The 27,214-nt window shown below is 36.2% G+C and overlaps 2 protein-coding genes across 5 annotated transcripts in view; one reads left to right on the top strand and one right to left on the bottom strand.

Moving 5' to 3' along the window:
- The window catches only part of LOC123527773 (uncharacterized), a 188,998-nt gene that overhangs the window by 96,891 nt on the left and 64,893 nt on the right, over window positions 1–27,214 (bottom strand). The window lies entirely within an intron of this gene.
- The window catches only part of LOC123526978 (endothelin-converting enzyme homolog), a 154,068-nt gene continuing 129,179 nt past the window's right edge, over window positions 2,326–27,214 (top strand). For 2 of the 4 annotated variants that reach the window (XR_008367158.1, XM_053523774.1), the window contains exons 1-2: window positions 17,978–18,277; window positions 23,368–23,475. Coding sequence is in view for 2 of the 4 variants with exons in the window: in XM_053523774.1 (XP_053379749.1) it covers window positions 23,461–23,475 (15 nt within the window). In the remaining 2 variants the exon portion in view is untranslated. Of the gene's footprint in view, window positions 2,424–17,977; window positions 18,278–23,367; window positions 23,476–25,416; window positions 25,574–27,214 lie in introns of those variants that run through there. The other 2 variants (XM_053523775.1, XM_053523776.1) reach the window with 2 other exon arrangements.

Genomic DNA, 27,214 nt, shown 5'->3' on the forward strand with positions numbered 1-27,214 from the left:
GTGTATTTATTCTTCTGTGTTTCTACAGGTGGAGCATAACATATTGTTCCAACAACAAGACTTAAATCAACATCTGTCTGCTCTGAAGATGGTAAACATTCATAGTGATACATGCGTCGACCTATCACATCCAACCCAGTACTAAGCCTGCTTGGTCATACATACTTACGCAGTTACGTCATCAGACAATGCATCTTCGGGACAGTGGTTTTCACTGACAAAGGACTGTATTTAGGGAGAAGCTTCTTTGATCAGTAGGAGTGATTTATCAGACCTAGCAGAGGACAGTGGCTTTTTACCTGTTGTTTTACCAACTGACTCAGTGACAGATTTAGAATCGACCACCCTTTGCCATTGTCATACCGGGTCCTCTTTTCTTAGAAGATTCTACTAAAGGTGGTTCAAACAAAAATGTTGGCAAGGCTTTCTGGTATCATGCCTATTTTGACAAGCATATTAGGGGCAATTACCGCTGACTGTATGAACGTTTTGTCCTGTCCTAAGGCGTTTTGATTACCTGATGTGGAGTTAAAGTGTCTTTCTTCAGTCACAGGACCTGCAAGGGGCTTCACAGAAGAATTATTATAAGGGATATATCCTGTGGCTTGAAAGGAAGCAGCAACAGTTGAGGTGTAATTCGTTCATGGCCTGGTGTAATACTTTGGAAATAGGTTCGGGTAAAGACCTATGACATAACATATCAAGGCCAGATATAATTTCATGACCACTTGCTTTCAGACGTGGTGAATATCCAACATCCAAAGGTTGTAGTAGGTGAGATGAATGGGAGGGGAAATAAGTAGATCAATACCATTTTGCAATGGCAATTGATTCTCAACCTACTGACACATGAGATAAATGATTGTCCATAATAAGTAGACATGGACGTCTTTTGCCCATGATTCAGAAATATGTGCTCAACCTTTTGCAAAAACAAATCTGTTGTTATATAAAACCAGAACTCTGATGTCTCAAAACAGCCAGTTGTCTGGCAATCCATCAGAGAATGAAGGTCTGGGAGATTCTTGGAAAAAATGATTAGAGGGGGTTAGGGTTCTTGACCTGAAGCTGAACTGCTGAATTACAGTGAATGTGACCAGACAGAGACAATTGCACCTTGAATGCCTGTCTAACACCCTTTTGAACAAACAACAAACTCTCTGCATTAGAAATGCTTCCACTGAACCCAGTTTCGTCACAATTGAAAATTTTGTTGGATCATTATGAAGTGATAAGCGTTTTATTGAGTATTATCAAGTAAAGTCTAATATTGAATCTAACTGATCTGAAGTGATAGCTGCCCTTGCTATCAAGGCTATGTGCACGTCTTACACTAAGTTCAGGTGCCTTTTAAAAAATTTCTTCAGACCATTTTATCAGAAGGTCCCCTCATGGTTGTTGACGAGGTATCCCTGCCGGACTCCTTATCAGCTCACATGTCAGGTTCCTTACCATCTTTTTTAGACAGTGGAAATCCACGTTCAGACAATAAAGTAAATATGTCACAAGACTTTTCTCTTCCTCATTTGTCATATTCTAGCTACGACCAAATGATGTTGTGACATTCATCTGTATCGACTTCTAGCATGGTCTTTCAGAGTAGACTGGGAATTACCATACATTACGAGAAACCTTGTATGCAAGTTTTCCTTTGTGAATCTCAGCAACAGCTTTTGCCATCTGGCTACTTTATCGCACCTTTTTGTTGGCGCGGCATGACTTAAAACAGAAAACGGCGAACTTTAAGGTCCACATAACACAGCCTTCCGTAGATCTACAGGTAGGTATTTTTATTTAGATTTAAAAGTATCAGTATTTTCTGTTGATAGGGTAAATCTTGTGCCAAAATTACAAAATATGTATGGAAATCTATCGAAAGTACTCAATTGTCCACATAGTATATATAATTACTTGAACAGCATAAGTACGGAAAGTAAAGTTACAGATGGGTCCGTATAAAATGCTATGATAAGGATTATTAGCTATGTAATATAAAGAAAATGATATCATTAAAAAGAAAAATTGATTTTTTATAATATCCAACCAGCAAGTTACTTCTTAAATACCTGATTTACCAGGAAATATGTTTTATTCAAATAAAACACAAATCCGAACGGGAATTTATGCTTGCATGTCTGCTCTACTGTGATCACGTGACCATTACCGGAAATGAACGCACTTGGATTAAAATCAGCGTGATGTAAAACGAACGTAATTGGAGTCACAAAAGATGATATTTTAAATTATTTAATGTGAAAATTCCTAGAGAAGACGTGATATAGCCGAGCGTTGGTATGCGCCGAGCATTGGTCTGCCCACTCTAACTAAGTTATGATAATGACAGATGGCGGGTAAATTATGCGTTTAGGTGCAAAGTAATTCTTGAAATTCGTTAAAAGACATCTGCAGGGAACTGTCAAATGGTAAGCAGTGTAGAAAATTATCAACATGTTATGAAAATTCGTCGCAGATTCAAATTTGTATTGATATCCTTATGACGAACTAGTCTCATAATTATTGTTACATGTTTTCGCGAGATGTCATAACTCTTCTTTTCAGTTTTTTTTTTACCAGGAGGGGAAGGGGCCCAGGCCTGTGATTTGGGGGAAAAAAAGCTCGATAACTGGGCAAGGGGGAATAAAAAAAACTTGATGTAAATTCTTTTTTTTTTTTTGGTGAAAAGTGCATAAGCACCCAGAGAGTTGCAGTCGACCAATCTCATCTTATTCAAACTAGAAACCTAAATTACTTAATCCCCATGTCTCACACTCAGTACTTTTCTAACTCCTACTTACCAAGGACCATCCGACTCTGGAACTCCCTACCAACTTATGTTAAATCTAGCCCCAGTCTCAGTATCTTTAGAGAGTGGCTGGCGGTGGTCAGTATGTAATTCTGTTGCCTCTGTCCCATTTTAACTGTAGCATACTGTCTTTTTTAGCTTTTATTCTTTTTAACATTGTAACATATCATTTCTTTAACAACTGTTTCTCTGACAGCGCCGCCCAGTGATAGTCGGAAATCGACGGTTGGGTGAAAGATGTAGATGTAGATTTAAAAGATATTTTCTGAGGGGAAGGGGCCTACTATAGACACAGACACTTGGGGGTCAGAACCCCTCCTCCTCCCAATCCGCCCCTGCCAACCTTCAGCCAATATATTTTTGTCTTTTAAAACAAACTCAGCACATGTCTCGATCATACAACAACTTCTGTTACAATTTCAACATGTTTAAAAAAAAACTCATATTCTACCAAGTGCGTCGATGCTCCAGAGTGGGCCCTGTACTTTATCCGGAAGAAGAAGAAGAATGCTCAGAAAAGCACAAGACAACTTACTACAGCTACATGTACATTGAGAGCGTTGAGCTGTCAGACTTGACAATGTTTCAATGGTGCGCAAGACAAGAATACATAATAGTGAAGATTAAAGCAAAAGTCAGAAAATAGTAACTGTCAAGATAAAGCGGTTCCAGATAGTAAAAGTCAGAAAAAAATATAGATTACCCAACTACTACACCTCATCAGAGAGACCAATTCTGCTTTCATGGCGCTACCAGGACACAAAGTCCCGCCGACATAGCTCCCACGTCATTTGAGAATGTAGCAGTTCAGGTATTGTCCCCTAGAAGGTTAGGTCTTTCAGCCCACTCTTAAAGGATGCCAAAGAGAGGGCTTAAGCAATTTCAGCTGGTAACTCGTCATTCTACAGTGGTATTGTGCATGGAAAGAAGCTGTACTTGTAACTATCATCAGATATACTTCTACTTCTACGGGGTTACTCCCAACAACCGTTTACTGATTATAACTGGGAGGTCGGGGACAATCGGTTAAAATAACTTCTGTTACATGATGAAAACGTAAAATGTAAGACTGCTACATACGATGTTAAAAATAAGAACGACATGATGGATTAGTGCATGAAAGTATTTAGACTGACAGTGAAGCTTGCTAGGCTTTCACTGGCCTTGATGTTGTAAGGCAAGTTGTTCCAGTAACAAATGCACTGGGAAAGAAAGAGTTCATATGGTATTGTGTTCGCGTAAAAGGAATAAGGTAGTTGTGATTTCTTGACTGAGTAAGATGGTTGTGATCTACAAATACTAGGTTATTACTGATTTTATACAACATGGTTAATGAAGCTTGTTTTTTTCTTTGTTCTAGTGTTTGCCATTTGAGAGCTTGTAGCATAGATGTAACGCTGCTAAATTGGGAATAATCGTTTAAAACATATCTAGCTGCAGCCCTGTGCACCCGTTCAATTTCATATGTTAAGGTTTTCTGCCAAGGATGCCAAATTGTACAACAATACTCTAATTGAGGTCTGACATAAGTTTTGTAGACTGTTTCTTTAAGATTTTGATCATTAACTTAAGAGTTATTGCCCTTTAATTGTTTAAAAATCCACATATTTGTACATCACAAACTTACCATTAGGTAGAATTTCATTAGATTTCTTTCATTCTTTTCCATGAACATTTATTGTAAACATGTGAAGTTGTGTACCCACACCTGAGCATGCCCTTACCTTGGTCACACCCCCCCCCCCCCCCCCCTCACCCCCCCAAAAAAAAAATCATTCCCTTTTTTAGATTTTTTCAAACAAACTTCATATACATGTCCACAGCTATGAGGTTATGGGGCCTGTCAAGTTTCAGTCAGATTGCCCAAGTAACACCAGAGTTATTGCCCTTAGAAGTTTCTAGAGTTAACTATATAGGGTACTATAAATATGGCAATTTCTGCATAATAACTTTTGATATATTTGACCTTGAACTATGAAACTTAAACAGAATTTAGAGCACCATAATGGAGTTGTGCACACACAATTTTGTTTGGATTTCTTTTGTAACTTCAGAGTTATTGCCCCATAATTGTATAAAAATCCACATATTTGTACATAACAAACTTACCATTTGGTAGAATTTCATTGAATTTCTTTCATTATTTTCCATGAACATTTATTATAAACAAGTGAAGTTGTACACCCCTTACCTTGGCCCCCCCCCCCATTTTTCATTCCTTATTTTAGAATATTTTTTTTCAAACCTTCTATGAATATTTATCAACATGCAAGTTGTACCATTCTCCCACCTCCTTCCTCCACCCAGTCATGCCCACCACCGATCATGCATCCTCTAAAATTTTGTACACTGGTAGCTGTTTAAAGATTGAGGGCAGAGATTAGAACAGGCACACTGTGACATAGGCTTTGAAGGAGTCGGCTGTGGCTTCAGTGTGTGTGACAGCAGGCAACATGTTACCATTGGCGTAGCGCCCTGTAGGCACTACAGGCCCGGGCCAAGTTTTCCAGAAAAAAACAAAAAAAACCACTGAAAATGCAATAAAATCGTAAGGGGTGTGAGCTGGGGGACTTAATAGGCTCTACCACTTAAATAACTTAGCAATAATGCATAATGCTTTAAAAGTTAAAAATAGCAATTCTTAACGAAATAAATGCGCAGTTTCAAGTTTTTTTAGGACTTAATATAAACATTGCATGCTTATATACATTATAAATTGCATGCGTCTTAAGATGTTGATAATATTTACATAATGAAAATGGCCCATGCATCAGGCCCATATTTACAGCAGGCCACAGGAACATGCCCTCCAAGGCTTGCAAATAATGTCTAAATGCTCCCACCCATACTGATGAAAAATTTATCTGAAAAAGAACTTTATTCCTTGGCCAGTGTTGGCCAAAAGAATGCATTTCGGCTTGCGTTTTAAGATATGTATACGGGCCATGACTTAACAAGAGAAACTGACGATGAATTCAAAAGAAATCCATATATTTTGAAAAGGAGAATAATTTCTGTTAAAATTTGTTTGATTTCTTTAAAATTAATGTGTGATAGAACTATTGTGTTCTTTGTTAAAGCAAATAGACAAAAAAACGGTGCATGTAACAGATACATTAAGTTATAACTTAAGTTGATGTTGTTGTTTTTTTAAACATTTTCTGACAACGATGAGTCCGAAGTCATGGTTTTTGTTTTTGTTGTCGAAAAATCTAAACTGGCTTAAAAAGGCATCATTTTACTTGCTTGATTTCAACATTTCCCGAATCCTACCTCCACTACATTACAGCCACATGTGCCACCACGTGCCATGCTTCTAGATCCTAACTTGAAAATGTTAGGTGTTGTTCTCTTCAGATAAACAGTCCTACATTTTTAAGAAATCTCACGGATGGAGTGTTGAAGACTTTCGAACCAGGTTCGTAACATAAATCACAAATAGTTTTGATAGTTGTCTGTCATATTAACGTCTTGCGAACGAATAGTCCAGGTTTAAAAACTCTTTCGTCGTGATATGGAAGTTAAGTGACAATCGCTTCTGGTAATTGCCGAAATTTCATACAGTCATTCGCTAGTAGTAAACATCAAGTCTAATTCGTAGATGAGTGATAATGATTTCAAAAAGACCTTTGTTTCTTTGATGATTGTCCTTCAATATCCAAAGTTAGAAAAAATTCTATTATTGGGAAAAATTCAGCCCATTTCGTATACAGAGACTCTAGCGCAGTATGCCTTTAATAAACTCAACATTCCTGTTCCTGCTAAAATTTGTGTAATTCACACATACTGGTAATAATTTATTAAGTGCACAAAAGTTTTCAAAATCCGCAGATTTAAAGCTCATGTAAAAAGATCTGACAGAAAATACACGTTGTTTGTCCATGAAAAAACCTCACTATCTCAAGCAAGGTGGTTAGCATGTTATTCTAAGACAACAAAATTACCCATTCAGCGCAAAAGGCCCGCAAAATGAAATTGAACTAGGTGTTTATTAACATTACTTATTGGATTATTTTAAATTTGTTTAGAATATTTAATTCAAGCACACCCACTTTAGCCCTAACACACAAATTCCGCCGTAGTCAACCGGTACGTAACCAGTTTTATAAAATTAAGTGTCATTGGTTATGATTATCTTTAATACAGATTATTTGATCGGGTATTTGTAATCCTTTATATTGAAAACGCGAAATTTAGCGTCACATAGTTTTTGTTCTTTTGTTAGCTCACCTGTCACATAATGACAAGGTGAGCTTTTGTGATCACCCTTCGTCCGTCGTCAATCCGTCCGTGCATCCGTCCATCCGTCCGTCCGTCAACAATTTCTTGTCTGCACGATAGTGGTTTTATTTATGATTTTATTTTAACCAAACTTGCATACAACTTGTATCACCATAAGATCACGGTTCCTTACTTGAACTGGCCAGATCCCACTATGGGTCCCAGAGTTATGGCCCCTGAAAGGGCCAAAATTAGCTATTTTGACCTTGTCTGCACAATAGCAGCTTTATTTATGATTTGATTTTTACCAAACTAGCACACAACTTGTATCACCATAAGATCTCGGTTCCTTCCTTGAACTGGCCAGATTCCATTATGGGTTCCAGAGTTATGGCCCCTGAAAGGGTCAGAATTAGCTATTTTGACCTTGTCTGCACAATAGCAGCTTTATTTATGATTTTATTTTAACCAAACTTGCACACAACTTGTATCACCATAAGATCTCGGTTCCTTTCTTGAACTGGCGAGATTCCTTCATGGGTTCCAGAGTGATGGCCCCTGAAAGGGCCAGAATGAGCTATTTTGACCTTGTCTGCACAATAGCAGCTTCATTTATGATTTGAATTTAATCAAACTTGCACAAAACTTGTGTCACCATAAGATCTTGGTTCCTTTCTTGAACTGGCCAGATCCCTTTATGGGTTCCAGAGTTATGGCCCCTGAAAGGGCCAAAATTAGCTATTTCGACCTTGTCTGCACAATAGCAGCTTCATTTATGATTTGATTTTTAACCAAACTTGCACACAACTTGTATCACCACAAGATCTTGCTTCCTTTCTTCAACTGGCCAGATTCCATCATGGGTTCCAGAGTTATGGCCCCTTAAAGGTCCAAAATTGGCTATTTTGGCTTTTGCAGCCATATAGAGACTTCATTTATGGTTTTATTTGATACAAACTTCCAAAATATCTTCAGCAACAATAAATCTTGGATTCCACGACAAATCAGATCCAATCATAGGTTCCAGAGTTATTTTATATCTGATTACCTCCCCTGATTGGAATCAAAATGGATTTATATCAGTAAGTACTTACAGGATTTATTTGAAATTTCATTATTGTTATTAGTTGGACTGAGACAATCAGGGTAGATAACTATGGACTGATTTTATGCCAAATTACCTCTCTTTATTTATCCCCCCGCCAAAGGCGAAGGGGATATTAGAAATGCTCTCCGTCCGTGCGTGCGTCCGTCTGTCCGTCCGTCCGTGCGTCTGCAACGATCTTTGTCCGGAGCATATCTCCAAAAGTACTGGAGGGATTTTCTTCAAACTTCATACACTGATAGAACACATTGGGAGGAAGTGCAGTGTGCAAGAACAATAACTCTACCTTGCCCATTTTTTGAGTTATTCCCCTTTATCATATTTTCTTAAAACATTTTGTCCGGAGCATAACCCCAAAAGTACTGGAGAGATTTTCTTCAAACTTCATACACTGATAGAATACATTGGGAGGAAATGCAGTGTGCAATAACAATAACTCTACCTTGCCTATTTTTTGAGTTATTCCCCTTTATCATATTTTCTTAAACATTTTTGTCCGGAGCATAACTCCAAAAGTACTGGAGGGATTTTCTTCAATCTTCATACACTAATAGAACACATTGGGAGGAAGTGCAGTGTGCAAGAACAATAACTTTACCTTGCCTATTTTTTGAGTTATTCCCCTTTATCATATTTTCTTAAAACATTTTGTCCGGAGCATAACCCCAAAAGTACTGGAGGGATTTTCTTCAAACTTCATACACTGATAGAACACATTCGGAGGAAGTGCAGTGTGCAAGAACAATAACTCTACCTTGCCTATTTTTTGAGTTATTCCCCTTTATCATATTTTCTTAAAAAAGTTTGTCCGGAGCATATCTTCCTCATGCATGGAGGGATTTTGATATATCTTGGCACAAATGTTTACCACCACAAGGCATGCGCAAGAACCAGGTCCCTAGGTCTAAGGTCAAGGTAACACTTAGAGTTCAAAGGATACAAGAATAAAAACCTTGTTCGGAGCATTTCTTCTTCATGCATAGAGGGATTTTGATATAACTTGGCACAAATGTTCACCACCACGAGACGGAGTGTCGCGCGCAAGATTCAGGTCACTAGGCCTAAGGTCAAGGTCACACTTAGAGGCCAAAGGTCAGATACAAGAATGACTTTGTCCGAAGCATTTCTTCTTCATGCATGGAGGGATTTTGATGTGACTTGGCACAATTATACACCATCATGAGACGAAGTGTCATGCGCAGTTCCCTTCTTTAGAATTACTTCCCTTTGTTGTTACTTTAAATAGCTTTTATTGTAACTTTTTCATTACTAGTCGTAGGGAAAAATCGAAACCACTTTTCTGTAGTACAACAAGCATGCTAAATCCAATTTTGAGGTGTATTTTGACCAATCTCTACCTGATAAAGATTTTTGTGTGGACTTGCAATTTTTTTTTTATTTTTTATTTTTTTTTTAAAGATTAACTTCCCTTAGTTGTTACCATAAATAACTTATATTGTACCATTTTTATAATTGACCCTAGGGAAAAAACAAGACCACTTTTCTGTGGTACAACATAGATGTTACTCTCCAGTTTTAGGTGTATTTTATTATATATAAGGTATCTCTACCTGGTAAGGAGTTTTTTTGTGGACTTTAAAAAACAAAACACTTACAATGATTATTAAACAACCACAAAATTAACATTCCATTTGCAAATACAGCTGCTAGAGTAAAGAAATTTGCTTTGACGGGCATATATTGTGACATTCTGGCACCCTTGTTCCCTGTTAGCTTTCCATTCCTTCGTTTTACAATAGCCATATAGAAAAACATCATAGCTATACTGTTCATGAAAATTAATAAAATTTAGCAGTAAACCACCTCACTACTGACTTATTCTTTCTTCCACATCTTAAAACCCCTGATGCGGACCACAACCTAAACGGTTCTTCAAAGCTTTCCCCAAAATTAATACTTTCAGACACTAACTTGCCAGGAACTTTAGCCTTCAGTTATAATAAGCCTGGCGGGGGGATTAGCCATGTGTAAGATGGCTCTTGTTTCAAATTAAAATTGTTATATCTCCATAACTACTGAAGATACTGATCTGAAATTTCATTTATGTCAACAGATTTATTTGGCAGATCCTTCTTTTGTCCACTTACAATATTTTTATGCCCCCGAAGGGAAGCATATTAGTTTTCAACTGTCCGTCCGTCCGTTTGTTAGTTAGTTCGTTCGTTCGTTCGTTAGTCACAACGTTAACTTTTTGCATGAAGGCACTTTACTCGCGAACCACTGCACCCAGGACATTCAAATTTCACATGCTGATAGTACTTATTGAGTACACCACCCCTACTGACTTTGGGGTCACCAGGTCAAAGGTCAAGGTCACAGGGGCCAACGTTAACTTTTTGCATGAAGGCACTTTACTCGCGAACCACTGCACCCAGGACCTTCAAACTTCACATGCTGATAGTACTTATTGAGTACACCACCCCTACTGACTTTGGGGTCACCAGGTCAAAGGTCAAGGTCACAGGGGCCAACGTTAACTTTTTGCATGAAGGCACTTTACTCGTGAACCACTGCACCCAGGACCTTCAAACTTCACATGCTGATAGTACTTATTGAGTACACCACCCCAAGTGACCTTGGGGTCACCAGGTCAAAAGTCAAGGTCACAGGGGCCAACGTTAACTTTTTGCATGAAGGCACTTTACTCGCGAACCACTGCACCCAGGACCTTCAAACTTCACATGCTGATAGTACTTATTGAGTACACCACTCCTACTGACTTTGGGGTCACCAGGTCAAAGGTCAAGGTCACAGGGGCCAACGTTAATTTTTTGCATGAAGGCACTTTTCTTGCGAACCACTTCACCCAGGACCTTCAAACTTTACTTGCTGATAGTACTTTAAAAGTACACCAACCCTACTGACTTTGGGGTCACCAGGTCAAAGGTCAAGGTCACAGGGGCCAACGTTAACTTTTTGCATGAAGGCACTTTACATGCAAACCACTTCATTCAGGACCTTCAAACTTCACATGCTCATATTACTTATTGAGTACACCACCCCTACTGACTTTGGGGTCACCAGGTCAAAGGTCAAGGTGTTGCGGGGGCATTTGTCACCATTAGTGACAGCTCTTGTTTTTTAATTACTTCCTTTTAACGTTACTATAAATAGCTTATTTTTAGTAACTTTTTTATTATTGGCCGTAGGGAAAACAAGAGACCAGTTTTATGTGGTACAACATGGATGGTACCTCCAATTTTTAGGTGTATTTTAACATATCTATACCTTGTAAGATTTTGTTTTCTTTTTGGTTAAATTTCTTCCCATTGTTGTTCCTGTCTTTTGGACTTAGATATTTATTCTGAGGACCTTCTTGTCCTCAAGTGCAATGATAACAGGTGAGCGATATAGGGCCATCATGGCCCTCTTGTTGTGTCATTTTTCGAAACATTTAAAAGACGAGTATATCTTGGCTGAATTCCCTGCTGTTTAGTTCCAGAAGTGTTTATATCCACATCAGCTGCTCCACATATTAATATATGTGCATTTTTATGCCCCCGAAGGGAGGCATATAGTTTTTGAACCGTCTGTCTGTCTGTCGGTCTGTCCGCAATTTTCGTGTCTGGTCCATTTCTTTGTCATCGATGGATGGATTTTCAAATAACTTGGCATGAATGTGTACCACAGTAAGACGACGTGTTGCGCGCAAGACCCAGGTCCGTAGCTCAAAGGTCAAGGTCACACTTAGACATTAAAGGATAGTGCATTGATGGGCGTGTCCGGTCCATATCTTTGTCATCAATGGATGGATTTTCAAATAACTTGGCATGAATGTGTACCACAGTAAGACGACATGTTGAGCGCAAGACCCAGGTCTGTAGCTCAAAGATCAAGGTCACACTTAGACTTTAAAGGATAGTGCTTTGATGGGCGTGTCCGGTCCATATCTTTGTCATCAATGGATGGATTTTCAAATAACTTGGCATGAATGTGTACCACAGTAAGACGACGTGTCGCGCGCAAGACCCAGGTCCGTAGCTCAAAGGTCAAGGTCACACTTAGACGTTAAAGGATAGTGCATTGATGGGCGTGTCCGGCCCATATCTTTGTCATCGATGGATGGATTTTCAAATAACTTGGCCTGAATGTGTACCACAGTAAGACGACGTGTCGTGCGCAAGACCCAGGTTCGTAGCTCAAAGGTCAAGGTCACACTTAGACGTTAAAGGATAGTGCATTGATGGGCGTGTCCGGTCCATATCTTTGTCATCGATGGATGGATTTTCAAATAACTTGGCATGAATGTGTACCACAGTAAGACGACATGTCACACACAAGACCCAGGTCCGTAGCTCAAAGGTCAAGGTCACACTTGGACGTTAAAGGTCATTTTTCATGATAGTGCATTGATGGGCATGTCCGGTCCATATCTTTGTCATTCATGCATGGATTTTAAAATAACTATGCATGAATGTGTGACACAGTAAGACGACGTGTCGCGCGCAAGACCCAGCTCCGTAGGTCAAAGGTCCTAAACTCTAACATCGGCCATAACTATTCATTCAAAGTGCCATCGGGGGCATGTGTCATCCTATGGAGACAGCTCTTGTTCTATTGTCATTTTTTATTCGCTTGTCTGATTTTTGAAAAAATCTACATGGTATTGTTGTCACTTGTCGTTGGCGTTGGTTAAATTTTTTCAAAAACCATGAGAGCTACAGCTTTGAAACTTTGCACACTTGCACTATAACTATAACCAGCATTTTTAGCTCACCTGAGCACAAAGTGCTCAAATGTGAGCTTTTGTGATCGCCCTGTGTCCATAGTCCGGCGGCGTCCGTCCGGCGTCAGTTGTCTGTCGTCAACAATTTGACTGTTAACACTCTAGAGGTCACAATTTTGGCTCAAACTTAATGAAACTTGGTCAGAATGTTACCCTCAATAAAATCTTGGACGAGTTCGATATTGGGTCATCTGGGGACAAAAACTAGGTCACCAGGTCAAATCAAAGGAAAAGCTTAACACTATAGAGGTCACAATTTTGGCCCAATCTTAATGAATCTTGGTCAGAATGTTATCCTCAATAAAATCTTGGATGAGTTCGAAATTGGGTCATCTGGGGTGAAAAACTAGGTCACCAGTTCAGATCAAAGGAAAAGCTTGTTAACACTCTAGAGGTCACAATTTAGGCCCAATCTTAATTAAACTTGGTCAGAATGTTACCCTCAATCAAATCTTGGATGAGTTTGATATTTGGTCAACTGGGATCAAAATCTAGGTCACCAGGTCAAATCAAAGGAAAAGCTTGTTAACACTCTAGAGGCCACATTTATGACTGTATCTTCATGAAACTTGGTCAGAATGTTAATATTATTGGTCTCAAGGTCCAGTTTGAATCTGAGTCATGTAGGATCAAAACTAGGTCACCAGATCAAATCAAAGGAAAAGCTAGTTTACTCTGTAGAGGCCACACTTATGACCATATCTTAATGAAACTTGGTCTGTATGTTAATCTTGATTATCTATAGGTCAAGTTCAAATCTGGGTCAGGTGGGGTCAAAAACTAGGTCACTAGGTCAAATTAAAGGAAAAGCTTGTTAACATTCTAAAGGCCACATTTATGACAGTATCTTCATGAAACGTAGTCAGAATGTTAATCTTGATGATCTTTAGGTCAAGTTCAAATTGGTTCAAGTGGATCTTTTGGCCCCTTTAAGAGGCTGCTAGAGTTAAAAATGGGAAAAAAACTTTAGATGACATCTTTCCATGAGACTCTGGTTTGTTCTTCATCAAACTTATTCAAATGGGGGCACTTTGCCCCTTTTAGGGGCCATTAAAGCTAAAAATAGAAAAACCTCTCATGAACTGCTTGATAGATCTTCATCCGACTTGGCCTGTAGCATCATTGTAAGGTGCTCTTCCAAATGTATTCAAATGGGTCTGCTTGGTCCCTTTTAGGGGGCAACAGAGCTAAAAATAGAAAAAAGTAGATAACTTCTTTTCTAGAAGTTAGTTCAAATGGTAATGTATTTTTGGGCAGTCACAGCAAAATATAGAAAATACTTCAGATAACTTTTATTTGAATGCACTTGGTCAACACTTAAAAGAAGCAAGATCATATGGTCATGGTTCTCTTCAGTTGAGTCACTTAGGCCATTTGGGCCTCTTGTTTAACTATAATGTTTACCTTAACAAGAGTGTTGGGTGCAAACACCAGACCCTTATCTTGAAGGTCACAGGTAGGGATCAAGAATCATATAAGATCTTGTCTAAGTCTAAGTTTGACATGCATTTAGCAATTTTTTGGCTCACCTGTGCATGAACTGCTTATGAGTGAGCTTTTAAGGATCCTTTGATGTCCGTCATTGGTCCATTGTTTTCAGTTCATCATCATCTACAGTTTGTTTAAAGAAGAACTCCTCCTAAACCCCTATGCCAGTTGCAGCAAAACTTCACAGAAATGTTCCTTAGGTGGTCCCTGTTCAGATTCAGTCCAGTCTAGGTCATCCATGCATAATTCTGGTTACCATGGCAACCAAAAGGAAAAAAAAAACTTTTGAAGAGTTTTCCAAGTGTAAAACACCCATACCCAACTTCCCAATGTTAGTAATAGTTGGAAAAGTTGGGGCTGAAACTCGAGGCACCTAGTTTCAAAGTCAAACGATTTATTTTGAGTCAGTTGTGTCCAAGGGTATAAATATGAATTTGGAGAACCAGTCTGTGGACTCCACCATATATTACTGGTTGTTTCTGATCACACTATTGAAACTGACCAATGGCTGGGTGCTCCCAGTCCAGATGAAGTTACAGAGTTCATGAACTGTTGATGATTATTTGTGAAATTAAAATGTTCATGAATTACTCATGATTTGTTCATAAAATATGTTGAACAATTATTCATTAAAAGTTCATGAACAGAATTGAGTTAATTCATGAATTATACAGTCTTGGCAAACTTAAGAAATTTCATGAACTTTTAAAATATTTGCTAGTTGCTGAGTTATACATAAAAAAGCTAGAAAACCATTATAAAACTAGTCCATGAACATTAAATTCCTAATATTTTATGATCTGTTTCCACCATTTTGTTTTGCACACTGGGAAATTTTTTGCGCATTAGGTGCAGCAATTCTTGTGAGGATTTTGTGGAAAATTAGAAGAAGCTGTTTATCAAACTACCGTATTTTGGTGTGTATAGGTCGCGGTAATGTATAGTCCGCATCTAATTTTTGCTCTGGAAATGGTCGGAAAATTAAACTTCCAGCGTATTAGTCGCAGTTAAATTTCGGATTTTTTCCCCAGCAATATTAATATTTACCTGCAAAAAAGTTATGGCGGCGGCCATATTGATGCCACAGACTGAATTATTATCAGAACCTGATTGGTGGAAATCGGACAGTGTTATTTTCGTTCCCAACCGTTTCGTACCAACAGTAGTATCGGTAACAGACTACATCAAAGAAAAGCGGCTTTTTGACACTAATTGGCAGCAGACGGTTTGCATTTACATTCTGTTATCTTGCAAGTTTAAGTGTGAATTGTTTGCCAGCAATTATAACACCTTTCCGTGTCATGTAATTAACCGCGTTCTTTTGATTCTGAGTAAAAAGATTAACAAAATATCTCTGTTTTGATTTTTTTTCTTTTATTTAAAAATCAAAAGTAAAAAATTATCTTTCAAATTTTTTAATACACTAAGAATTAGTATAAACAATTTTTGGAATGGAGGACGGATCTGTCCGGATTTTATCCAACCCGGAGTACATGTCAGTGGCGTCCAGTAAAACGAAAGTAGAAACAAACATAATTCAGACTGCAAAAACTTCTTCGAATTAAAGTCATTCATAATTTTAATAGTCTGTATGGGTTATTTACGATAAATTTTATTGAAAGTAACTGCTATTGGCTGAAAAGCCACCGATATTGATATTTTTTATCCATTTTGTTCGTTCGTAACAGATGCACGTAATTTTGCGAGAGCTACGGTCAGAAAATTGGCCCGAAAAAAAACTGCTGGCAATGTTCTGTCGTATAGGTCGCAGGAACTTTTTCAGGCAGCAAAATGGGTAGAAAAGTGCGACCTATACACACCAAAATACGGTACAACAAGGAATAGTTCAAAGGAACATGAATACACAGAGCATTAAATAAGTAATTATGATGTTGTCATCATCATGCATTTTAAACAAATACAGAATCCACATAAACAAGAACCTATCAAGGTCACGGTATTTAAATAGCTGCATGTACAACATGTGGACCTATTATAGTATAATGCACCAAAAAACAAAATAACGTAGTTTCCAAAAACAGGGAGTTGTAAGTGGCATTCTCAAGACTTTAGAGAATTTCATGAGTTGTTCATGAACTGTTCATGAATTTTCATGAACTGAAAATGGGATTGTATATATTGTTCTTTGTGTGATTCATTATCTGTTCATGAGCACTTTTTAGGAATTTGTTCATGAACAGTTAATGAATAAGATCATGAGCATGATAAAGTCCCATTTTCATGAACTGAATTTAATAGCTTATGAAGTTTTTAACAATGGGCTTTCAAAGCTTGGATCAGAAGGTTTTCGCTTCTGTTTTGTTTTTATGCCCCCGAAGGGAGGCATATAGTTTTTGAACCGTCTGTCTGTTGGTCTGTCGGTCTGTCCGCATTTTTCGTGTCCGGTCCATATCTTTGTCATCGATGGATGGATTTTCAAATAACTTGGCATGAATGTGTACCACAGTAAGACGACGTGTCGCGCGCAAGACCCAGGTCCGTAGCTCAAAGGTCAAGGTCACACTTAGACATTAAAGGTTATTGCATTGATGGGCGTGTCCGGTCCATATCTTTGTCATCGATGGATGGATTTTCAAATAACTTGGCATGAATGTGTACCACAGTAAGACGATTGTGGCGCGCAAGACCCAGGTCCGTAGCTCAAAGGTCAAGGTCACACTTAGACATTAAGGGATAGTGCATTGATGGGCGTGTCCGGTCCATATCTTTGTCATCAATGGATTGATTTTCAAATAACTTGGCATGAATGTGTACCACAGTAAGACGATGTGTCGCGCGCAAGACCCAGGTCCGTATGTCAAAGGTCAAGGTCACACTTAGACATTAAGGGATAGTGCATTGATGGGCGTGTCCGGTCCATATCTTTGTCATCGATGGATGGATTTTCAAATAACTTGGCATGAATGTGTACCACAGTAAGACGACGTGTCATGCGCAAGACCCAGGTCCATAGCTCAAAAGTCAAGGTCACACTTAGATGTTAAAGGTCTTTTTTCATGATAGTGCATTGATGGGCGTGTCCGGTCCATATCTTTGTCATTCATGCATGGATTTTAAAATAACTACGCATAAATGTGTGACACAGTAAGATGACGTGTCGCGCGCAAGACCCAGCTCCGTAGGTCAAAGGTCCTAAACTCGAACATCGGCCATAACTATTCATTTAAAGTGCCATCGGGGGCATGTGTCATCCTATGGAGACAGCTCTTGTTAAATTTCCATTTTATATCACACACTAAATAATTAAGATATTCTATTTTTCACCACAGGTTGAAACCCCTAGACAGATAAGTAAGATTCTTTTGAAAAAACTGTCATAAGAAACCATTATATCTGTCATTGTGTACCTCTTTAACCATTTCATCACCGTTATCACGTTATCTCTGATGATGACGCAGAATTGACACTGTGTCTCATTTTGCTGTTGCCTGCACTCGTCAAAAAAACATCATTTTGATTACATTGGTAATTGATTTAGCTTGCACGAGATTGAAAAAGTAGTTCTCTCGGCCAGTTATGTATTGATTTTGCGGCAGTATTGGGTTCTAGCATAAGGTATGTTAGGAGTTCTTTGGGAAGATAGGCTGTTATATGGAACGACATTTCAGTTGAGAGTTTGTCCAATAACTGTTTTTCATAGCTCTAAGGAATAACTAGATAGAAATGAATGATATTATTGCTAGAAAAGGAGTTAAAGACAATTATGTCAAAATGTGTAGCGGCTCGGAAAACAACAAAATACTGATATCAGTGTAAAGTTTAGGAAACCCTTTGGATTTAAACTTCGTCATTTTAAGGCTGACAGTGTTGAACTGGATTTTGTAATTGTGTATTCAATGAAGTGTTTACTGTAAAGCGGAACTTAGGCTCATATAAGTAATGGGTATTGCGTGTAAGATGAACTAAATGTTAACATTAAAGGATTGATTAAGTTCAGAGTTGAAATTTATGTTTTTGTGAAAATGGGTCTTATAATGTGTTCACACTCGGGGGTTGGGTGGGAGGAGGGGCAGGCAAATGGAATTAGTGTCCATTAAATACGCAGATTACTTTTTCTCCAAAGTATAACAGACTTGTACTAAATGCAGATACCTCCCTAAAATCTGTCTAAATAATAAAGTTTGATATTCATATCTTAAGATTAGAATTATTTCATGTGAGTAAGCCCTCCAATTCCTAATGGAAGGTTGGCAGTTTTATTGAAATGTCGCACCAAGGCCTAAAATGATGCACAGAGGGTCACCTGGTGTTTTCCTCTACCACTAAAAGCTGAAAAGCGTCCATAATTATGACCTAAAAGAGAATACACAAAAAGCTGTAGTTAAAACCATTTGACAGTTTCTGCTCAGTAATTTAAGTGTATTTTCTTTGGTCAAAATGAAACTTATACAGAAGTTTCGCTATAAAGTCTAGTCAGGCGTGCCAAGTAACGAAATCTATTGAGTTATGGCCCGCAATGAATTAACCATTATATACTGTTCCCAGTATTGTACTATTTATTTGAACTGTCAAAACATGTTTCTGGCTTTCATGTTAATCTTATATAGGCGTGAACAGAATATAATGAAAGCAGGGAACATGTTTTGACTGGTCAAAAAGATAGTACAATAAGAACTCAAGAACTCAACTTTAACATGTTACGGTAGTAAGAATTACTTTGTTCCTCTATAAAATTTAGGTCATGTTCTATAACCACCTAATTCAGTCATATATTTCTGGAGTTGTGGCCCTTGAATTAATAAATTTGTGTGAATTAAATTTATTTGTTTCATCTCAGTCATCTTTATACAGTCATGAGCTGTCTCACTATAAAATGTAGGTAGAGTTCTGTAAAGTTTAGAACAGTATCTGACAAGTTATTACCCTTGAATTAGTCCAAACTGCAAAAACAAGTGTGGAGTATTTTCCTTGAAGTTTTACTTTATATATATATATATACTATCTTCCATATCATCCCGGCTGTTACTGGAGGAGATTATCCTGAAACACCTGTGAAATAACAGTACAATAAACTTGAATAGAATAGCTTGTGAAGAATTTTGAAATTTACTAAATCAGTAAAATTAATGGTTTATAGCAGCAATTGTCTGTAATTGTTTGTTATTAGATAAAGTAATTAGGAAAATTGTGAAGTAAATTGGAAAATGCAAGGAGATAATAAATCCATCGCTGCTTGTCATGCATTGCACCCATTTTTTAATGAAATAAAAATTAAAATTTTTTATTTGAAAACAGTAAAGAAATTGGGGAAAAATCTTCTCTTTAAACTGATTGGTCCCTATTAACACAAAGTTTTGATGGAAATTGCGGGTCTAATTATGAGTTCATGACCTAAAAATTTTTATTATTGGAATTTTTAGCTTGACAATTGAAAAAGTATGATGGAGAGTTTGATTTTGCGCAGGTGTTGGGTCCTTTGTGTAGGAGTCTTGGTTAAAGGTGTTTAGGGCACTTCCATTTGATTTGTCAATTACATGGTTTTTCATAGCTTAAGATAATAGTAGAATGATATCATTCGCTACGCAATAGGTAAGCACAATTGTCATAATTGTTGGAAAAACAATATGATATCATGAAAGTTTAGACCCTTTGTTTACTTAGAAGTTTCTGGATTTTTTAATTGTGTATTTGAAGTGTATATGTCAAGGGACATTACTCTATAATAATTTTTCTGAATGTGCCCTTTTTAGGATCGATTGTTCGGATTAATTATGGGTGTGATGCTATTGTGCCCTGGGGTTGTCGGAAATGGGTTTTTGGTTATTTTTTCCAAAGTTTAAGTTTTCTGAAATATCCTTTGTTTACAAATTGCTTTTAAATAGATTTTCTGTAAACCTTTAACATAAAATTGGTCAGCATTATTAAAGCCCAAATTAAAATGTGAAGAGGGACTGGGTTCCTTATAACCAAGGTGAAAAGGTCATAAGTTGTAAATTGAGTTAAAGTTTTTGGCAACCTTTGGTTTTCTGCTCAGTAATTTTTAAGATGTATTTCTTACTGTAACTTCAACAGAAGTTGTCCGCATACATAAAGTTAGTGCAGGCGGGCCCATGTAACGAAGGTCAAGGTACATGGCGATTGAATTTTACTCATTATATTTTCCCAGTATGTACTATTTTTTATTCAAAACTTGTTTTGTTTAGTTATCTTTATACTTGAAAAATTAATGATGAAATTTTAAAAAATGTACTTGATAGAGAACTCAATCTGACATGACTGTGTGGGTGAATTCCGTAACTCAAATTAATATTTGGGACAGTCATGCCCCTATTCACATATACATTTTTTGGCCAATTTATTTTTTCTGGAATTAAATTTTTTTTTTACCAGATTTATAAAGTATGACTGACTTAAAATGTAGTATCTTAAATTTAATCAGTATCTGCATGTTCCCTGTTAGGTAAAACAGTTCGGAGATTCTTGAATTTGTTTATTTTTGACCAAATTTTTTCCCCTGTTTACTTGAAATTTTTTGAAAAACTTCGTTTAACTGTACAAAAAACTTGGTAAATCTTTGAAGATTTTGAATTGAAAATCAAAAATATTTTTAGCATCAATTGTCTGGTAATTGTTGTTTTTAAAGTAATTAGGTAATCATTGTGAGACTTTAAATTCATTACGTGTAAATTGCTTGCTTGGAGCGTTGCTGTTTACGAAACAGAAATCATGTATTTTAACAAAATTGGGTTAGTTTTCATTACAATTGAAACTATACTAGTTATTAAGAATGCTGTTTGAATTCTACTTTAATTTTTCCTTATTCACATATTTGGCTTAAAGGTATATGGTGAGCTCTCCATTATTTTTGATTATCCCCCATGGTTAAAGTTTTGATGCACTTCACTCTATCTCTTGTTATTACTGAATGGATTTTTCAGATGATTCAAACTTAAAAAATATATAGTTGTTTCATATCATCACCTGCATCATAAGACACAAGGGCCATAACTCTTGCACCAGTATTTCATGAATTATGCCCCTTTTTAGCTTCGATTTTTAGTGAGTTATTGTCATCTTTGAGCGGTTGTCAAGGGTCCAGACTCTAGCATCATTTTTCAGTTGTGCCTTTTGCCTGGTAAGGGTTTTAGTGTTTGGCATGCGTTTTTTGTTAAAGTTTTCAAAGCTTTGTTTTTTGAATATTTTGTTACTATATAGCTTACCTTTATCAGAACTTAAACTAATACTTGTTCCTCAAAATTTTAAGGGCCCCATTTATACTCAAGGCAAATATAAAGGATTTTTGGTTAAGTTTTTGTTGGCAACTTTTTTCATCCTTTGTATCAAAGCCTATTGCTTTGAAACTTGCACATAATTTTGTCCACCATCATAGGGCAGCGGCCCTTACCCAGTCAAGATCACAACTTGCATTCTTGGAATTTTTCATGTAAATTTTTTTCCTTTTGGGATTAGAAATTTTGGTTTTCTTGAGTTTAAATTAGTTTCTATGTCGTAGGCAGCTTTTGTCCTAATAATATCAAAGCATTCCCCTTTCAAATTTAAACAGTTGTTTAGAAATCATATTGCTTTCTGTATAGCATAGAAACTTAAACTTACAGTATCTTTTCACAGCATTTTTGGCCCCTTGTTTGACTTTGAAAATATGCCTTTCTTGAATTTTTTTGAAACTTGTTTTTGGTCATACTTTGGTACTAAATAAAGAAAATTGCTTTGAAATTTCAAAATTGTCACCATCATACTGGTGACCCTTTACAGAAAGGGCAACATAAATTCCATTCTGTCAAATTGCAAAATTATTGCGCCTTTTGGACTCTTGATAATCATTTACATTGGTTAGTTTATGTATTTTACAGTCAACTTTATTCAGAAATTTTAAGATATTCTTTAAATACTTGCACTTTTATCACACATCATTGACAAGTAAATCTAAGAAAACATAATTATCCCCTTTTTGCAAGTTATGATGCACTTTATTAGTTATTACGAAAATTTTCAGATGATTCAAATTAACAATATTTTTATTACACAAATAAAATCAATGGCATAACTCTGCAAGACGGTTGATGCCCTTTTACTTTTGCTCTGTCTCAGTTATTGATTTTATTCAAACTTTCCACATTGTTAGCCACATAATATGACACATTCTGCGTTACTCGATCTTGCAGACATTTTCCATGAATAATGTTCGTTTTATACTTATTTAATGTTTTTATACACTTTATCTCTATCTCTGTTATTACTAAATGCATTTGACACAGACTTCAGCTATTGTCTAATATTTTCATCCACATTGGAATCATTGAACACTCTAGTGACAGCTCCTGGAGCTACCTCAGATGTGCCCAGTTTTACTATCCAGAATCGAAAGTCGAGCGCACAGTCTCCTGTGACAGGTCTTGTTTATATGTGAGGGCATCAGGATGACTGTATAATCAGGGGTTTTTTTTGGCTGTTTTTATAGCCGTTATTGGGCTATATTCCCAATGCCAAAAAGTATGTACTTTTCCCAAAATGAGTGCAAAAATTCCCAATCTATATTCTGAGAAATAAAGTCAGCAAAACTGCACAAATATTATGGACAATTTTGTAATGGCATTTTGTTAAAGAGGTTGTACAATGTGAAAAATGTGTATGAGAAAGTGCCTAAATACATCCTTACTTTATCCTATGCCTCTTAATATTTCCCAATTTGGAACATTTACGCGTCAAAATTCCCAATGCTTAGGGTATAGGCTATGTTCCCAAAACAGCAAGAAAAAACCCTGATAATGTTGACCTCACAACCCTGGTCAGTAGGTCTAATGTCAAGGTGATACTTGGGGGTCAAAGGTCATGGTGACAACATTTACTATCAAAAGCAGCATCTGGGGGTATTAGTTACCATTAGTGTTAAGCTCTAGTTGAATTTTCTTACAAAATGTTTAAGCTGCATGAATTACTTCTCTTTATTTAAATAGAGAAACCTGATAATTAAGTGTCATGCAAGTCGTTGTTCTAGTTTGAAAAGTGATAAATATATCGCAGGTGAAAGATCAGAGGATAGTTGTTAACAGAATATAATTATCTGATCAATACAGATGCAAGGATTTTGACTAAACATTCAGTATTGGCTCAAATATGGAATTTATAAAGGTATGTAATTTCTTTAGCAATGTTCTTGTTTTGTTAGAATCATTTCTGTTTGATATTGTTTGTTTGCTGCACATTGTTTCTAGTAGGAACTATGAATGTTATATAAAACAGTCTTTATATGTAAAAAGTTCTACTTATAATGCTATATGTTTGAATTCTCTTGTTGAAGTCCGGAGGAGAGGGTGGGGGCTTGATAAATCACAGTATGATGTAAACTCTCAAACCATAGTTACTGTAACGGACAAAATACAGTAAAGACAGTATGTTAATGGTAGATAATTATGTGTCTTGGCATTCTATGTTTAAGAGTAATTACCCTCTAAATTCAAGACACATTAACACACTTTCTATATCTAGGTTTACCGCTAATGGATTGTACGATTTCTTGCATATTTAAAGATTATTTGTTTAATAGTACTGATATCAATTACATATCGGATTGCAACATTTTGTACCAGATTATCAATATTATTGTTGCCTTAGTTCTTGTATTAATGTTTGAGGAATTTCGTATGATGGATGAGTCAGGGAAAGTAAGGATTTTTCATATAATATGTGAGATCATTTATTTTCGTGGGCATGAAATTCCATGGTTATTTGGCCAAAGTCGCTTTAAAAGATTAATTTCACTGGGAGACTAATTCATTGACTGCATCTTTTGAACATAAATGCAGATTTCAGGACTGGTGTTTGTTTGGATTTAATTTCATGAAATTATTAAACCTCAGAATCCATGAAAAATTAGTCCCCCACAAATATTTATAATTTCACAGTATGTTTGTTCATTGAGTTTACTGGTATAAGAATTGTTGATACATTCGTATGAAAAAAAGCTAGTAGTTTCACAGTGAAAAATAACAAGTAATTATATTTTTCACCGGAATAGAAGTGCAGATTGGATGAAATGTGCAGAAAAGCATTAAAAATTAAAGACATGAAATATTGCAGTCGTGTACTTCTGGTGGAAGGTATTTGATCTTGCAATTATGAAATACAGTCACGTTTTTCAATGAATTATTGAATGTTTGAAATTATTCTAATGCCATTTGATAGCAAAGAATATGAATATTGGCTTTCAAAAATGTGTTAAAATTGGTTAACATCATTGAAAATGACATAGGAATTCTGTTTGTCTTACATGTTAGATCAATATGTCTTGCAAACTTGAAACAGCAGATTTGACATCTTTACCGGAGGCTATGTTATACTATTCACCCTGTGAATTATACTGAAACAAATATCCGCAATGTAATAATGAGTGGTCGAACAATCTATAAATTTAAGTAAATGGTGAATGGTGTAATATTTTCCTGGGAAAAGATGAAATTGAAGGTTCACATTCAGGAATTCAGTGGAATTTCTTAAAATACTCGCTGTACTGTGGAGTCATTAAATTTTGTTGGTATAGATTTTGTGGATTTGGCAAAAAAAAAATTTCACAGAGACTTTAATGGATTTTTTTTTTTATTTGTTTTTGTGGATTGGTAAATTAAGAAATCCAGAAAGATTTCTTCCTTGAAATGATCAAATAGCGATACTCCTGGTTTCTTGTGAGTAATGTTTAATTTTCAGTAGATATTTCGGCTCTTCTTGAAGGTTTACAGCGAAATCTCTTGAGATTTCTAAGTGCTTAGTGGGCTGGCTGATACATGTTGGCGATTTTGCATAATAAAATTGTAAAGTGATTATAGTTTGTAAATTCATTAACTTTTTCATGCAGAAGTAATAAAATTTTTTCATAAAAAAGATTTCCTGATATTTTTGTTGGATAACTGACATATATTTGTAATGTGTAAGAAAAACTAAACTGTGGAACATTTCCTGGTCTGTCATTACATGATAAAGTCAGAATTTATTCTTATCACTAAGAAAATCACAAATTCCATCATTTTTCTGAGAGTTTCGCCTCTATGCTTTCTAAACAGTTTTTAATATTTTAGACTTCAACAGAAGGCATTTAACTAACACGGTGTAAAGAAACTATTTCTCGGAATAATTTAGAACGAAAATTTTATGCTCGTAAAGTTTTGTTAATTGTTTTAGATTACTTAAGTGTTTATACAAGCCATTCCTTTCGATTTTAATTGGAGACAGTAAGGTAAATTTGCAATTGTTTTCTTCATTTAATTGGACATAGAAGTAAATTACTTCCTACATGTCAGTGTTGGTTTTATACATGAATGAGACTTTAATAAACTATTCTGATATGCTTGTTTGTGTTAAAACACACTTACGCTAAAATGAGGTCACATTAAAGTGCGATGACGTCAATGTTTTTGTTGCGAACAAGAAAGAGCGCTGCTATATTTTATCCACGATTTTAGATTAAGGGCATAGAAGAATCGAAATAAAATTAGCAAAATCGTGTTTTACCTAAATTAATACACTCAATCAGTTATAGGTCATCAGAATAATTCAGTCGGGGCTACGCCCTCGTGAAATTATTCTGCAGACGTATAACCTCTTTCCGTACATTAATAACGTTAAAACACTGTTTTTACTCGATTATTCTTAAATAGCTAAACTATTCACTCATCTGTGGATGTCTGCATCGTAATAACTTTTAAGTTATTTGCATGCAAGTTCATAAAAGCATCATTTTAAAGGCTTATAGTTGAAGAATTAATTTATTCTTTTTCTAGGTCATTACCAACTTCAACTGGAGAACAATGTTCCATTAATTAACAATATAGTTGAGAAATTATGCCCCTTTGGACTTAATGAAAATTAATGGTTAATGTTTTACTTTTGTAGTAACTATCTCCAAAACCTAGTGAGGTAATTGAACCTGAAAACTTCACATGTGTCTTCGGGTTATAATTAAAAGTTGATAAGGGACTGTTCCATATTGATTAATTTAGGCCAAATCATGCCCCATATAGGGGATGAAAAATTTGATGGTAAAGTTATGCGTTTCATATTACCATGACTGCTATTACTTAAAAAGGCATACTAGAATTTGAAACTTATTTTTTGTTCTTGTTCTAGATAAAACTACTCACTGGTCAATTCCAGAAAAATACAAAATATTTTGGTAAATTATGCCCCTGTTGACTTAGAAATTTGGTTAAGTTTTGTGTCCGTCTTGTATTATGAAAGCCTTTGATTTGAAAACTTATACTGTTTCACTCTCATTCTAGACAGAACCTTCTATACTTGGTTCAAGTCGGTACACTAACTCAGGATATGGTTTTTTTGGGCCTGAATTTGACCCCCTTATGGATTTTAGAAAATTGATTAAAAGTTTACCACATCAAGACGATCTCCAAAACTAATCGAGGTCGTTCAATTGAAAGTCACATGTTTAGGGGTATAAATTCATTGATACGGGGATCAAGTCCCTCTTATTCAGAATGTATTTTGGGCAAATTAGGCCCCTTTCTTTAGGATTAGACAACCATGGTTAATTTTGGATCAAGTACACAGAAAAAAAGAGATTTGCTTTGCCTATTTTTTCCTTTTTCTCGGCAGTTTTCAAACTAAGGTGGTCGAAAGTTTTTAAATCTTGAACATGCTCATGTTTGAGCAACTTTTATATCCCCCTTTTGGGACTAATCTGGTAATAAGTTTTTACATGTAGTTTTGATAAAACTGATGCAGATTGGGAAATGAAACTCCCTTTTTTTTCCCCTTTGGTTTATTAAATACTAGTGATAAAGGAATCAAGGCAAAATGTGCTGATATGGCATTTTGGTCATAGTATGGGTCCGTTTCCAAACTTAACTCTTTTGATATTTAC

The sequence above is a fragment of the Mercenaria mercenaria genome, chromosome 14, assembly GCF_021730395.1.
Source record: "Mercenaria mercenaria strain notata chromosome 14, MADL_Memer_1, whole genome shotgun sequence".
In the NCBI taxonomy this organism is placed as follows: domain Eukaryota; kingdom Metazoa; phylum Mollusca; class Bivalvia; order Venerida; family Veneridae; genus Mercenaria; species Mercenaria mercenaria.